This window comes from Ptychodera flava, chromosome 7, assembly GCF_041260155.1.
Source record: "Ptychodera flava strain L36383 chromosome 7, AS_Pfla_20210202, whole genome shotgun sequence".
Lineage (NCBI taxonomy): Eukaryota > Metazoa > Hemichordata > Enteropneusta > Ptychoderidae > Ptychodera > Ptychodera flava.
Window position 1 is genome coordinate 5,273,879 of NC_091934.1, and position 13,511 is coordinate 5,287,389.

The 13,511-nt window shown below is 36.2% G+C and overlaps 1 protein-coding gene across 1 annotated transcript; it reads right to left on the minus strand.

The window, feature by feature from the left end:
• Nucleotides 1-1,746: 1,746 nt before the first annotated feature.
• On the minus strand, nucleotides 1,747-9,720 carry LOC139137771 (uncharacterized). Its single transcript, XM_070706038.1, has 5 exons — nucleotides 9,457-9,720; nucleotides 8,268-8,899; nucleotides 6,211-6,385; nucleotides 2,560-2,692; nucleotides 1,747-1,757 (listed from the first exon to the last, which is right to left on the minus strand). Exons 1-5 carry the CDS (start codon nucleotides 9,709-9,711, stop codon nucleotides 1,747-1,749), a joined length of 1,206 nt encoding a protein of 401 aa, XP_070562139.1. The 5' UTR covers nucleotides 9,712-9,720.
• Nucleotides 9,721-13,511: the final 3,791 nt, after the last annotated feature.

Consider the following 13,511-nt stretch of genomic DNA (forward strand, 5'->3'; position numbering starts at 1 on the left):
CTGACTTAATCAGACCACCTATTTACATAAGAACAGATGCGACGCAACCCAGTACACTTCTTGTTTCACCATGCCTGCTGACAATAGATTGTTTACACAATCTACTTGAAAATAATGAAAAACTTGATAAATTGGTTCACACAATCTACTAGTATGTACTGAAAATTTGGTAAATTGGTAAAAATTCCATAGTCTACCACTGATCACTACTTGAGGTTATGGACATGCACATAGATGAATGTTTAAAGAGCACCGAATCACATAATATAATATCCAATAAATATGTTTATAGATGACAGTTCGGAACTTTTATTTAATGTTTGGACAACAGTTAGCCTTTTTGAATTAAATGATACAGCTGAAGCAAAATACATTCGTCCACTTTTGACGATTTAAAGGCTACCACATATACACACAACAATAAGTAGGACTTAACAACAGTTTCATTTCTACGCTCTTGTTTTTAATCTGTGAATTGTGTTATTTTACAGTTTTCTAATGAAAGCCAACATACATGTAAATCACAGAAGTTCACAAAGTTCACATTCACACTTCGCTTCCCAAATTTTAGACTTACAGTATTCAATTAAATCATAATTATTGTAATCTTCACCCTCTGAATCATTAGTAGTACACTTTTGTTGTCCTCGCCATCGCCATCATCGTTCTCCTTGTCATACGCCTCGCTATATCTACGTCATTTTGTGACAAAATAATCATAGGGAGATATTGGCATCTGATTTCATGTAAACAAGATTAGAAGAGAAAAACTTTATCAAGTTCTTTCGAACATGGCTAGAAGGTTCTATGGCGCCCGTTGGATCGAAATGCTTCCATAGAGGTGTCGTAGAATTGTACTGTGAAAATATCTGCACCAGAACATCTTTGCATTGCCGAAGCTTACAAGCACCCTTTCAATTTATTGTATTCAGTGAACTTTTTAGATTAATTGATTAGATTCTTGTCAGAAGATTTTTTCAGTCTAGCCTTGTTCAAAAAAGATGATGCTTTCTGGTCATTCGGCGAACACACACACATTGCTGTAATAGATTGTCATCGTCTGCAAAGATGTTGTTTTCTCCATGGTTAATGAGTCATTCGTGACCCTTCCTAGCCAGATGGACTCACTAATAGCATCTTTAAATTTTATTTAAAAGAAATTAAGTCCCTACTTTGCATGTATTCACTTTGCATATGATCCACATCATTTTGGAAACATCTGCATTTCGAACAAGTTTTATGTACATGCAAGGTGCATATTCATTTTTGGCAAAAGCAAATTAAAATCAAGCCAGAAATCTATTTGCCGACAACGACATATAATTAAACACTCAGTGTAGACGTCTCAATAAGGGTAGCTGACGCCGAATACCAAAGTATTGTATGATATTCCTCGCAAATTTCAATATCATTCTTACAAAATATGATCGATAGAAAAGGAAAGTAAGAAAGAAAAGAAGAAATAACATTGAGTTAGTAATGATGCCTCACACCTTTCCAAAATGAAAGCTTTCAAATTTAAATAAAACGAAAAAAAATATTAAATTTGAAATTTCATTTTGCTGTCACGTTAGCGACGACGGCTAAATAGTTCATTCGTATAGTTAGCTGCAAAATCTTTAATTGTTAGGCATTTAGCCATACTTCCCAACCTTCTCTCGCGAACTCTCTTCGACCAAGTGCTGTTGTAGTGCCCAATAAATACATAGGCATCTGCAAAGAGAGAAGTTATAAAATATCAACTCATTATTCTTTCTCTGAGAAAGAGAATCATTAAAAATGATGATTTAGGACATGGAATATCTGCAATTGCAGATGGCCATATATAAAAATAAATATTCTTAACTAATGTGGGACGTCTCACTAGCAAATCGACTTTTATCTGAAGTGCTTGAGCCTTCATTGACTTATTTCGACCGAGAATACTCAGCCGTACTTTCAATGTTATACATCGTGAACTTTGTTATTTATGTCCCTCGCGAGAATAGGTGATTGTGACAAGAAAATAAAATTAATAAAAGAGAATATCTCGTTAAGGCCAAATGTTCCTGAAGAATTATTTTTATGTTCTATGTGAGTTAACATTTTCCCTAAAACCTTTAGGCATAGCATTTCTTTGAAAGATACCAATCATCTAAAGCGTACGAGGATCAAAACAACTAATTTCACGTGTATAAGATCATATCATTGTTCTGGCATCGGATTAGTAGATTAAACTTGCAACTGGCATCCAAATTAAAGGCCACACTTGAAAAAGTATCAAGTTGTTTTCGTCTGAATTTAGTAAAAATCGAAAATAAACTTTCTCTAAACAGATGGCAAAGCGGCCACTTTGATTTGCAGATATCGGTGAATCAGGTATATCGATAGCAATAATTGGAACGTACTGTCTTTCACATATTGATAGGTAACTTAGGCATAGACTCTTTGCTTTTACTTAAACGATCTGTGCATGAAACGGTGGTTCCTAACATGCATAGTTCATATATTAAGTAAGATTATTTATTAATGCAATGCTTTCAATATTATCAATATAAGATTAAGCAAACGTAAACTTACTTGTGCAGATTTCTTGTTCAACAAGAGACCATATGTAAGGGTCATTCTTTACTTTGGTATATCTGTCACTTGTGATATTTTCAGCAGAAAAGGTGCTTGCGACTCCTAAATTCCTAAGTACTTGCACGAAATTCTACAAAACATAAAGCCACACCGTCCGTTAAAACAATTTGCGATCAAAGTCTAAACATTCGACGCGATAACTCTGAATCAAGACGCTTTGGGTATGCTATGTACAGAAAGGAGAATGTTATTATTGCACAGAGAAAATGTTGATTTGAAGATGTATTAAATGTTATCGTGTATTAAGAATAAATGTACCGGTGCAGGGCTCGAAATACACTTTTTTCCCAGGTAGTCCACTTGGACTGAAGTTGATAGCTCAGTGACAATGGCTGGTAGCCCATGCATTTTTAGTCCAGGGATATCTTTTTCGGTAACCAGACGAGAAAAGGCTAGTTTTCGAGATTCTATTCAGATAGTGAATTTTCTAGTCAGTTGATGTGAATATTGCACACCTTTAATACCTTAGGAAACAGGCAGAATGAATGTTATGCAATTTTGATAGTCGTCACGACAACGACACGACCTTGTCAGCAAGGAGACATACTTCAACAGGGCTAAAAATACACCATGTGCTTTCTGTACGGACCAAGCATTATTTCTATATCATTGTGATTGATACATTCTGATGAAAATGCGACGAAAATACATTCTCATTGGCCATATTTTCCTGTGCCTGTCATTGAAGTATGGCAGTTCAGATTTAGAAACTTTGTTGCAAAGTTCCACCGCACGGTCGTCTTCGTCACTTGCATACCAAAGTCATAGCCTGGCCTTTCTGTGTCTACATTGGTTTGACTGCATTTAGCTGGTACCAAAGTGACAGGCCGGACATGTAGTCATGCCAAGTACTGACTGACTGTCAGGCCCCAGGCTTTTGTAGTCCGTGTGGGCTACCATTTCATGGATTTTGGTAGTCCCAGAGAAGAGTTGGTAGTCTGTGGACGCGGGACTACCGCGGTAATTAATATCCTTCCCCCTGATTGTGGGAAAAAGCCTACCAAACAATCAATGTAAAAATTACGACATAAGAGCTGCATCTTTTGGGATAATTATATGCAGTCAACGGCCACATTAATGTTTTAATGGCAATTCAGTGGGTAAATAAAGTGGAAATTACATTAAATACTTTATAAACAGATATTAAGTAAACCTGAAGGTATAAAAATGATATGCGACTGCAATTACAGACTAAACACAACTTCGTCAAACTTATGAAAAAGCAAAACGCATTTGTTATTAATAAACGGGAGCTTAATTAAACACGATTCAATCAAAAATATTGGGGAAAAAGAAATCCTTTGAAACATTTGAAATAATGCCTTCTATTACAGAATGCTTTTTAAGCATATTTTAGAATGTGTTGGATGGAAAATACTACCATAAACGTTATTTCAATGTTTTGCCTGTAAAACGGAAAACATAGAATTGCGTTTATCTAAAATAAAATGAACCTTATGTTTTGCATGTAAAACGGAAAACATAGAATCGCGTTTATCTAAAATAAAATGAACCTTGTATATCGAAGGTTAGTGATATATATTAAATGCGCCTCGCGACAGATATTTGGAATATTAAACTTTACAATGCTTTATTTAAGAGTGCTAAACTTGCTGTAAAATTTAAAAAACGCGGGAGATCTAGATCTGCATTTCGCAACTACAGTGTCGGTGTTATCTGAAGTTTCGAAAATGTTGTATTCAATTTGAAAATATATCTGTATAATAATAATTTATTGTATGAATCGGGTTTCAGATAGACAGGGTTTGAAATATGTCTCATTCGCATTCAAAAAAGACTTTCCATACGGTTGATCATAATCTCTTGTTACATAAATTGAAATCAAGATGTTTCAATGACAATTTACAGCTGTTGATTGGTACAATATCTGGCTTACAGGTGTTTACTGTGAATGGGCATACTTATCCGTTAAATCGAATTAATTTTGGTGTTCCACCAGGACCGATATGTGGTCCCCTGCTATTTTTAATTCAGCTTTTAATTGACATCTTTCAATGTATGGTCATGATTCTTCATTTACTTGTCTCCTGAAACAATTTTTCGACGAATTAAGGATAGTTTGAGCCTAGCTTTGAATGAAAGTTTAGACGAATGGCTGATTGGCTATAGATTACATTTGAACCTTTTAAACCAAGGTGAGTCTTATGGCTTTAGCCATAAATTTCACAACTTTTCCAATCTAGTCTTCACCTGTAATCATAGCATTGTTGCCACAGACATTGTCAGCTATCTAGGGGCTTGTTCAGACTGAATTTTGAAGGGCAACAATGCAACCAGACGCGTTATGGAGAAAGTGATTTCTAGGCTCAAACTCATACTACACTTTAAGTAATTGGATTTACGACTATATGCATGCGCATTCTCCTATTCAGGGCTTAAGGCAACAACTTAATGTCGCGTGGGAATAACACAAAACAAAATTATCAGATCTATTTTGGACCTATTTCCCTGCACACACATTGATTCCACTCATTTTAAGAAATTAGGCTAGCTTCCAGTTAAACAAAAGGTTGCATAATTATGTTAAACTAAACTTGATGCATAAGAAATTTAATACCAAAGAAGCGTCTTATTTGTCTTCAACTGTACAAATTAGACAAAATATTTATATTATTATTAGTAAAATTCCTTAAAAACGCAACATACATATAAGTCTCAGTACACTGTGCAGAACACTCAAAAGAATATGTAACATTTACAAAACAATTGCAAGCAGCAAGGATAAAAACACACCGCACGAGAAGTCCTGCGGTGAAGAAAAGGTACCACCAAAAATAAATCACTTATAATTCATGTTAAAGAGATAGGTTTTCACACCGCGTTGCAGTACGAATCTCTACAGACAACATATTCCACAAAGATGACGCGCACTGAAGAGCCTGTCTGGCTGTATGTCTTACCGAATTTACCGCGAGGGGGAAGCAGATGTAACTTGATCTCTTGTAAGAACGTACTATAATATCAGCTAGCGTTCTACCCACTGCACAGCCGCAAAGCCTCTTAGTAATTTAAAAGTAATTACTAATTTACTTAAACGTAAAGAAGCGTAATATTAAACTTAATACGTACTTAACCAAGAGCATGTAAATCAACTAGTACAGGTTTGATACGGTCAATTTTGCGAGTACGGCTAACTAAACGGCCGGCGGCATTTTGAAGAGACTGCAAGCGGTGAAGCTGATCTTTGCTTATTCCGCACAAGAGTCTATTGCAATAATCTAACTTGGATTTTTACAAAATGCTCGAATGAATGTCTCAGTAATGTCCTAATCGATATAATGTCCAAAATCATAAATATAACACTCTGCGTGATTTCTTGCGGTTTATATACTATCTGGAGCTAAAGTCTCTCAGAAATGGTTTCATTTTATCACAACTATCGAGTAATTTACCATGTAGCATCATGAATGTTGTCTCGAATTAAGAGCTATAAGAGTTTTCATGTCACAAGATCCAACAATTAAATCGGTTAATTGTTTCGCGTTTTGGTGTTTTTACTTTGCTTATCAATCTACATTAAGGGATGAAAAAAAACTGGGTCAGCAGAAGGGTATTTCGAGAACTTACCGTTGAGATAGGTGGACTAGCGACGTACACTTGTGTTAAATTGTTGGTGTTCATGAAATTCTTAATAGATTTAGCAATATTGCCTGTGAGATTCATCATTAGTCCAAGGTTCCGCCTGTAGTATTCACATCTTTCATTATCACCATTGTCGGTATGTTCGCAAAATGCTTTGTATCTGCAAAAAAAAAAAAAAAAAAAAAAAAAAAAAAAAAAAAAAAAAAAAAAAAAAAAAAAAAAATGTTAGTCAAACAAAATCAAATATGCTTTGTGCAATGAATACAAAAATGGTCCATTTTCTTTATGATGCAGTAGCATTGCGATTAAATTACCGCGATTTCAACTTTAAAATATATTCCACAAACCTAAAGTACTTGAGATTGTTACTAATGACATGTTAGAAATTCAAGTTAAAGGGGCAACCGTCTATGTGAAATTACATGATAGTTAACGTCATGTGCAAAGAGATGGAGATTGGCTTAACGTTTCCTAAGTACATAAAGTAAATCGAAATATATGATTTAAGTTTGAGTTTGTAAAATTTCTGAAGGTGTTTAAGTTTGCCCATACCAATTTGACTAAATGGTCTTCGACCATTAAAACGTTTGGCTAGAAATTAGCGTCACGTCTAAAAGTAAGTAGCGAAACCATCATGATTTGCCGCATCTAATTTTAGTTTATGAATGCAGTTTTTATACCGTTTCAAGGTCATTTTACTGTCTGCACAAACCGCTAAAATGATGTAAAAGTTATCAGAAGAAAATGATGCTGAAGTTATCAAAAGAAAAATTAAATCCCGTTGGACATGTCCACTCTATCGTGTAGCTAAGTATTACATGATTAACTAATTTTATATTTAATTTACAGATTAGCTAGGTCGCGTGAGAGCAAATTGTGCCCTTGGAGCATTAAATAGTCAATTTGTTTACGTAATTCTGCCTTAAGATAGTATGTTCCTCGAAAGTATAAGACTTAAACTTTCGCTCACATTTTCCGAAAGGAATCTTTGAATCATTCACATTCAAAATCAAGAATAAAAATCGGGAGGTCACCTTTCCAATTTATGGAACTGGACAAGCAAATTACACAATATTTACTGACGTATGATATTCAATATGGCCGTTATCTCGGTGTAACTCTATGGAGAAAAATAAAATTTCGATTTCAAAAATAAACTAAGGACTTTAAAATGAACCCCCACAGGTGGTAGGTCAAACAAGAATTGAAAAAGTCTGAGAGTCCAAATATCTGTCCCCCAGACGCATTCTATTTTAAATGGAAATTGATTTCAAATTTAATTTCGTAGTGTCTTCATTATAGCACGTGAGTTTGCATATTCATATTATACTGTGTTAAATTAGGGGAAATGGTGTATTATTTTTCAATAATCATTGCAGACCATCGAAAGATTAACATTTTCATTTTGCCTCAATTCGTGACAGGGCCAATATTTGTTATCAAACACATTGAATCAAATGCAAATTAATTAGTTGCCTGAATAATAGAATAATACACTTGAACTCACATGAATCCACATGAATACAGACTTGCTGAATACAAAGCAATGGATTCTTGACTCTATTCATCTGCATATGCACTATTCAGCTAAAATACAGGTAATAATCCATGCTGATACAGCATATGTATTATTGGGTTTTCATGCAGTGACACAAGCGTATTCTTGACAAACTCTCCTAAAACCATTTGTCTGATTAGCGAAACACTTGTTGAGTTTAAGAGTATTATCTGACACATATGAGCCCATCAGTTTCAAACACAAAGTTTCGTATTCCGCGTAGTTAATTTAAGTTTCTACGAAAGGTAATACGCGCCTCGACATTGAAAGGCTTAAAGTTTAGCTCAAACTTTCCTGAAGGAATCTTTAACTATCATCTTACAAAATCAAGAGTACCAATTAGGGGTCACCATTAAAATTCAGTACCAGCGAAACAATTATCCAAGATTTACCAATATCTGAAATATCTGTCGCCGAGGTGCATTTCACCTTATCTATAAAATTTTCATTACAACAGAGGCATGAGCGATATCAACTTATTTACAATTCTTCAGGCTTGTTCCTCCAATGGATCGCAAGGTATGGTCGTCCCGTCAAGATATTTTTACGAATGCCGTCCGCCGAATGCCGTATACTAAGTGACGGTACCAGATGCTTGTCGACTTTTTCATTAATTGTCGGTATGGAAAGACCTGCAGCCTTGAAGACCCAAACTCCAACACAGTTCATCGAGGACGCTGCTTCAAGCCGTTCGGTAAGTTGATCTTTTGTTGCAGGTAATTGTTCGTACTGTGGTAGTGCTAAATCGAATGCAGAATGATAAAGTCTTGCAGAATTTGAATACGCATTGGTTAAGTGTTTTCGTGCTTTAGGAGATGTTAATAGGGTTTTGACTGTTTTGTTGCAATTCGCGTTGAATTCTTCCAGAGATATAATATTAACAATTTTCTTCAACTGGTCGATATCAAATGTCTCTTCTAGTGTCCTTGCGTCTCTCAGCTGTTCGAGTGTTCCGAACATAGGATGTTCATAAAACATAATGGCGTTCACCAAAGAACGATTTTGCGCGATAGAGTATTGCAGGGCATGTTTAAAATGACCGTACTGACAGTTTGGTCCACCGCGTCCAATGGGATTGATATACAGCAGGATTCGTGTAGATGAATTTGGATTGACCTACAGACGTAATAAGATGTATTGAAAGTGGCCAGTTAAATTTAACCACAAAGGCAACAGTTCAAACTCTTCTTTATAGGACAAGTTTTAAAGGCTACCATTGTGTTAATGACGCTAAATAAAAGAAATATGTATAACAATGTCATACATATAACATACATTGTTATAACGTTACGTAAGAATGATATGTAACGGTGTCGCATTGTATTTATCAGTGATAAGTGTTGGGAGAAAGTATTGCATGTTAAATTTTGGCCCAATTAGTTATCTTTGGTAGGCTTCTGAAGTGCAGAGACGCCTTAACAAATGCTGCCCATGATGAATTTGCAGGATATATACAGATGGCGAATACACATTTACAGAAGCTCTAAATCATCAAATACATTGGATTGCATAAAATCAGAAATTAATTTGGCGGCCGTGACGTTAAGTCCTACACACAAAGCTAATACAGTGTAGAAGAGGCAGTCATATCACTGTATATACTCAATAACACAATGTTTGCTTACAAATTTAAAAGGTGTCTGCTGCGATTTCAGTGACGTCGATGAGCTTACTTTACTTCTTGTGTCTTTCATACCAGAATAGTTTTTGTTTTCGGTTTTCTCCAGAGTCGTCAGTTTCTTCCTCGGTCGTGGTAGGTAAGCTCTTCTATAATGACCACCATGAATATTTAGCCATGACGATGCAAAAAAGCAAATTACAATTGACATTGTAAGAATTGCGACGAATCCTCGAAGCAACATGTTCATAGAGTGTTTTCGAAGAAGAGAGGTTGCCGTTGAAATCAACAAATATGGAGAACGACACATTCATTGATTATATGGAACATCTGCGATATCCAGCCAAAATCCTACCCATCAACCTTTGCCGTGATAGCCTCGTACACAATGATATTAATCTGACAAACGCTTGGCAACCTGTTTAATATTAGGCTGGCTTACTCCCTTGGTGATTATTCTGCTTACAATAACATGTTATTTATATAAAAACAAGATCAACGAGCCAGCAGTTGACTAGCGATTTAATCGTACAGTTCCTTTAGACTCCTGAAGGTTTGCAGAGAAGTGCCTCCAGGGAAATTCAGGAAATGTGTGCAAAAATGTGTAAATTATTGGACATTACAAAAGATAATAGGAACATATTCAATAAAAAATAATGAATCTGTCTGTATGTTTGTGTTTCTGTCTGTCTATCTATATATCTCTTCCCTCCCTCATATCTATCTATCTATCTATCTATCTATCTATCTATCTATCTATCTATCTATCTATCTATCTAACTCACTCTATCATTTTTCCCTTCGAAATCATTATCAGTACATTGGGATTTCTGGTTGTAGATAGTATTGCACCGCATTTATAGCAAGCTGTCTCATCGGGTCCATATGATTTCTGTAGGAGATTTCTCTAATACGAAACAGCTTAAACGTATTTGCTAGCTAACTGAATTTCATTTGTTCTCATCGGAGGATTTGTGGGTTCGATGTAATTACGCTGAGTATTCAAAGGGATTTAAATCACATACTAATATTTCTCAATACAATATACTTTGAAAACAAAATTTGTGATTATCATAAGACAAACGTCTGTATTTTTATGTGAAGAAAGTCATATTTATCATATCCCTCCATTCACGTACCTGTGTAAAGCTATGGGGAAACGCCCTCACATTCATGCATTTTTAACGTATCATAACCAGACTCGGTGCCCAAATATGGGCCATCGCGTGCCTTTCTGAACTACCTCGATTCTGGTTACTACGGCGTTGCTATCTTGCTACGGCGTTGCTATACGTTCCATTCGTACACAAAGCCAGCGCGAGATTAGGAAAACGTCTGCTCGCTAAAATCGAAGTTGCGCGTGGCGACAGTTGAGCCGCGACGGTGACATCGGCTGATATTTCTAAATTCTACTGAAATTCTGTGTACACTAGGTGCATGCCTGTTCGGTATAAATTACAATACATTTATATCACCTTTATACATGTCGATTCTGCCTGGATCTCTGTTGGTCACAAACTGATACGCATGTATTTGTAAATTATTGGACATTACAAAAGATAATAGGAACATATTCAATAAAAAATAATGAATCTGTATGTATGTTTGTGTTTCTGTCTGTCTATCTATATATCTTTTCCCTCCCCTATATCTATCTATCTATCTATCTATCTATCTATCTATCTATCTATCTATCTATCTATCTATCTATTTATCTATTTATCTATCTAACTCTCTCTATCATTTTTCCCTTCGAAATCATTATCAGTACATTGGGATTTCTGGTTGTAGATAGTATTGCACCGCATTTATAGCAAGCTGTCACATCGGGTCCATATGATTTCTGTAGAAGATTTCTCTAATACGAAACAGCTTAAACGTATTTGCTAGCTAACTGAATTTCATTTGTTCTCATCGGAGGATTTGTGGGTTCGATGTAATTACGCTGAGTATTCAAAGGGATTTAAATCACATACTAATATTTCTCAATACATACAATATACTTTGAAAACAAAATTTGTGATTATCATAAGACAAACGTCTGTATTTTTATGTGAAGAAAGTCATATTTATCATATCCCTCCATTCACGTACCTGTGTAAAGCTATGGGGAAACGCCCTCACATTCATGCATTTTTAACGTATCATAACCAGACTCGGTGCCCAAATATGGGCCATCGCGTGCCTTTCTGAACTACCTCGATTCTGGTTACTACGGCGTTGCTATCTTGCTACGGCGTTGCTATACGTTCCATTCGTACACAAAGCCAGCGCGAGATTAGGAAAACGTCTGCTCGCTAAAATCGAAGTTGCGCGTGGCGACAGTTGAGCCGCGACGGTGACATCGGCTGATATTTCTAAATTCTACTGAAATTCTGTGTACACTAGGTGCATGCCTGTTCGGTATAAATTACAATACATTTATATCACCCTTTATACATGTCGATTTCTGCCTGGATCTCTGTTGGTCACAAACTGATACGCATGTATTTGTAAATTATTGGACATTACAAAAGATAATAGGAACATATTCAATAAAAAATAATGAATCTGTATGTATGTTTGTGTTTCTGTCTGTCTATCTATATATCTCTTCCCTCCCCTATATCTATCTATCTATCTATCCATCCATCTATCTATCTATCTATCTATCTATCTATCTATCTATCTATCTATCTATCTATCTATCTATTTATCTATCTAACTCTCTCTATCATTTTTCCCTTCGAAATCATTATCAGTACATTGGGATTTCTGGTTGTAGATAGTATTGCACCGCATTTATAGCAAGCTGTCACATCGGGTCCATATGATTTCTGTAGAAGATTTCTCTAATACGAAACAGCTTAAACGTATTTGCTAGCTAACTGAATTTCATTTGTTCTCATTGGAAGATTCGTGGGTTCGATGTAATTATGCTGAATATTCAAAGGGATTTAAATCACATACTAATATTTCTCAATACAATATACTTTGAAAACAAAATTTGTGATTATCATTAGACAAACGTCTGTATTTTTATGTGAAGAAAGTCATATTTATCATATCCCTCCATTCACATACCTGTGTAAAGCTATGGGGAAACGCCCTCACATTCATGCATTTTTAACGTATCATAAGCAGGCTCGGTGCCCAAATATGGGCCATCGCGTGCCTTTCTGAACTACCTCGATTCTGGTTGCTACGACGTTTCTATCTTGCTACGGCGTTGCTATACGTTCCATTCGTACACAAAGCCAGCGCGAGATTAGGAAAACGTCTGCTCGCTAAAATCGAAGTTGCGCGTGGCGACAGTTGAGCCGCGACGGTGACATCGGCTGATATTTCTAAATTCTACTGAAATTCTGTGTACACTAGGTGCATGCCTGTACAGTATAAATTACAATACATTTATATCACCCTTTATACATGTCGATTTCTGCCTGGATTCTGTTGGTCACAAACTGATACGCATGTTGCTTTGCGCGTTTTAGAATTCTGCAGGTAAACAAATTTAGTCAATTCTCTACGGGAAGCGGCCATCGCATTTATGAAAAAAATACACAAACGACGATGGATTTTTGATATCGCACACTATTTTTATATCCTCAATAAGGCTGATTATCATGTACCCTTTCCCATATTGCTTCATCCTAGTGACGTTCACCGTAAAATATCCGCCGTGATATTTCACTGGAAATGTCGAGATATGCACGATAAACGTAGGTTTTGGAGTTCTCCCGAAATACATTAGCAGTGTGTTGGTAAACAATGTAAACAAAAAAATGGCTGCCACTCTCGGCCTGCAAAGTAATGTCGCCGACGTAAAGAATTGAAGGGCGTCGAGGAACACGGGTATTTCTGGTTGCCGAATACGGAAATAACATGTTGAGTCTTGTTATGTTTTCCAATGGTTTTCCTTATGAAGTTGTCGTATTTTTTTGGCCAAGTTCTAGCAAACATTCTGCCGTTCGCACGGCACTGTGCACGGTCTGCCCCCGAACAGGTAGTGAGCGCGTGGCATGACAGCAATGTCGCGCGCGACGACTGTTGACATGGCAATTCTCAGGGTAAATAAACAAAATGGCGGCCCCTTGCCGCGCGAGCTCCATGCCGCACGACGATCGAGCA

Coding starts and splice junctions, on each gene's coding strand:
- LOC139137771 (XM_070706038.1), bottom strand. CDS start 9,711: ATGTGTCGTTCTCCATATTTGTTGATTTCAACGGCAACCTCTCTTCTT. Junction 8,900..9,456: donor TGAAAGACACAAGAAGTAAA/GTAAGCTCATCG, acceptor TTACGTCTGTAG/GTCAATCCAAATTCATCTAC. Junction 2,693..6,210: donor CTAGTCCACCTATCTCAACG/GTAAGTTCTCGA, acceptor TATGTTTTGTAG/AATTTCGTGCAAGTACTTAG.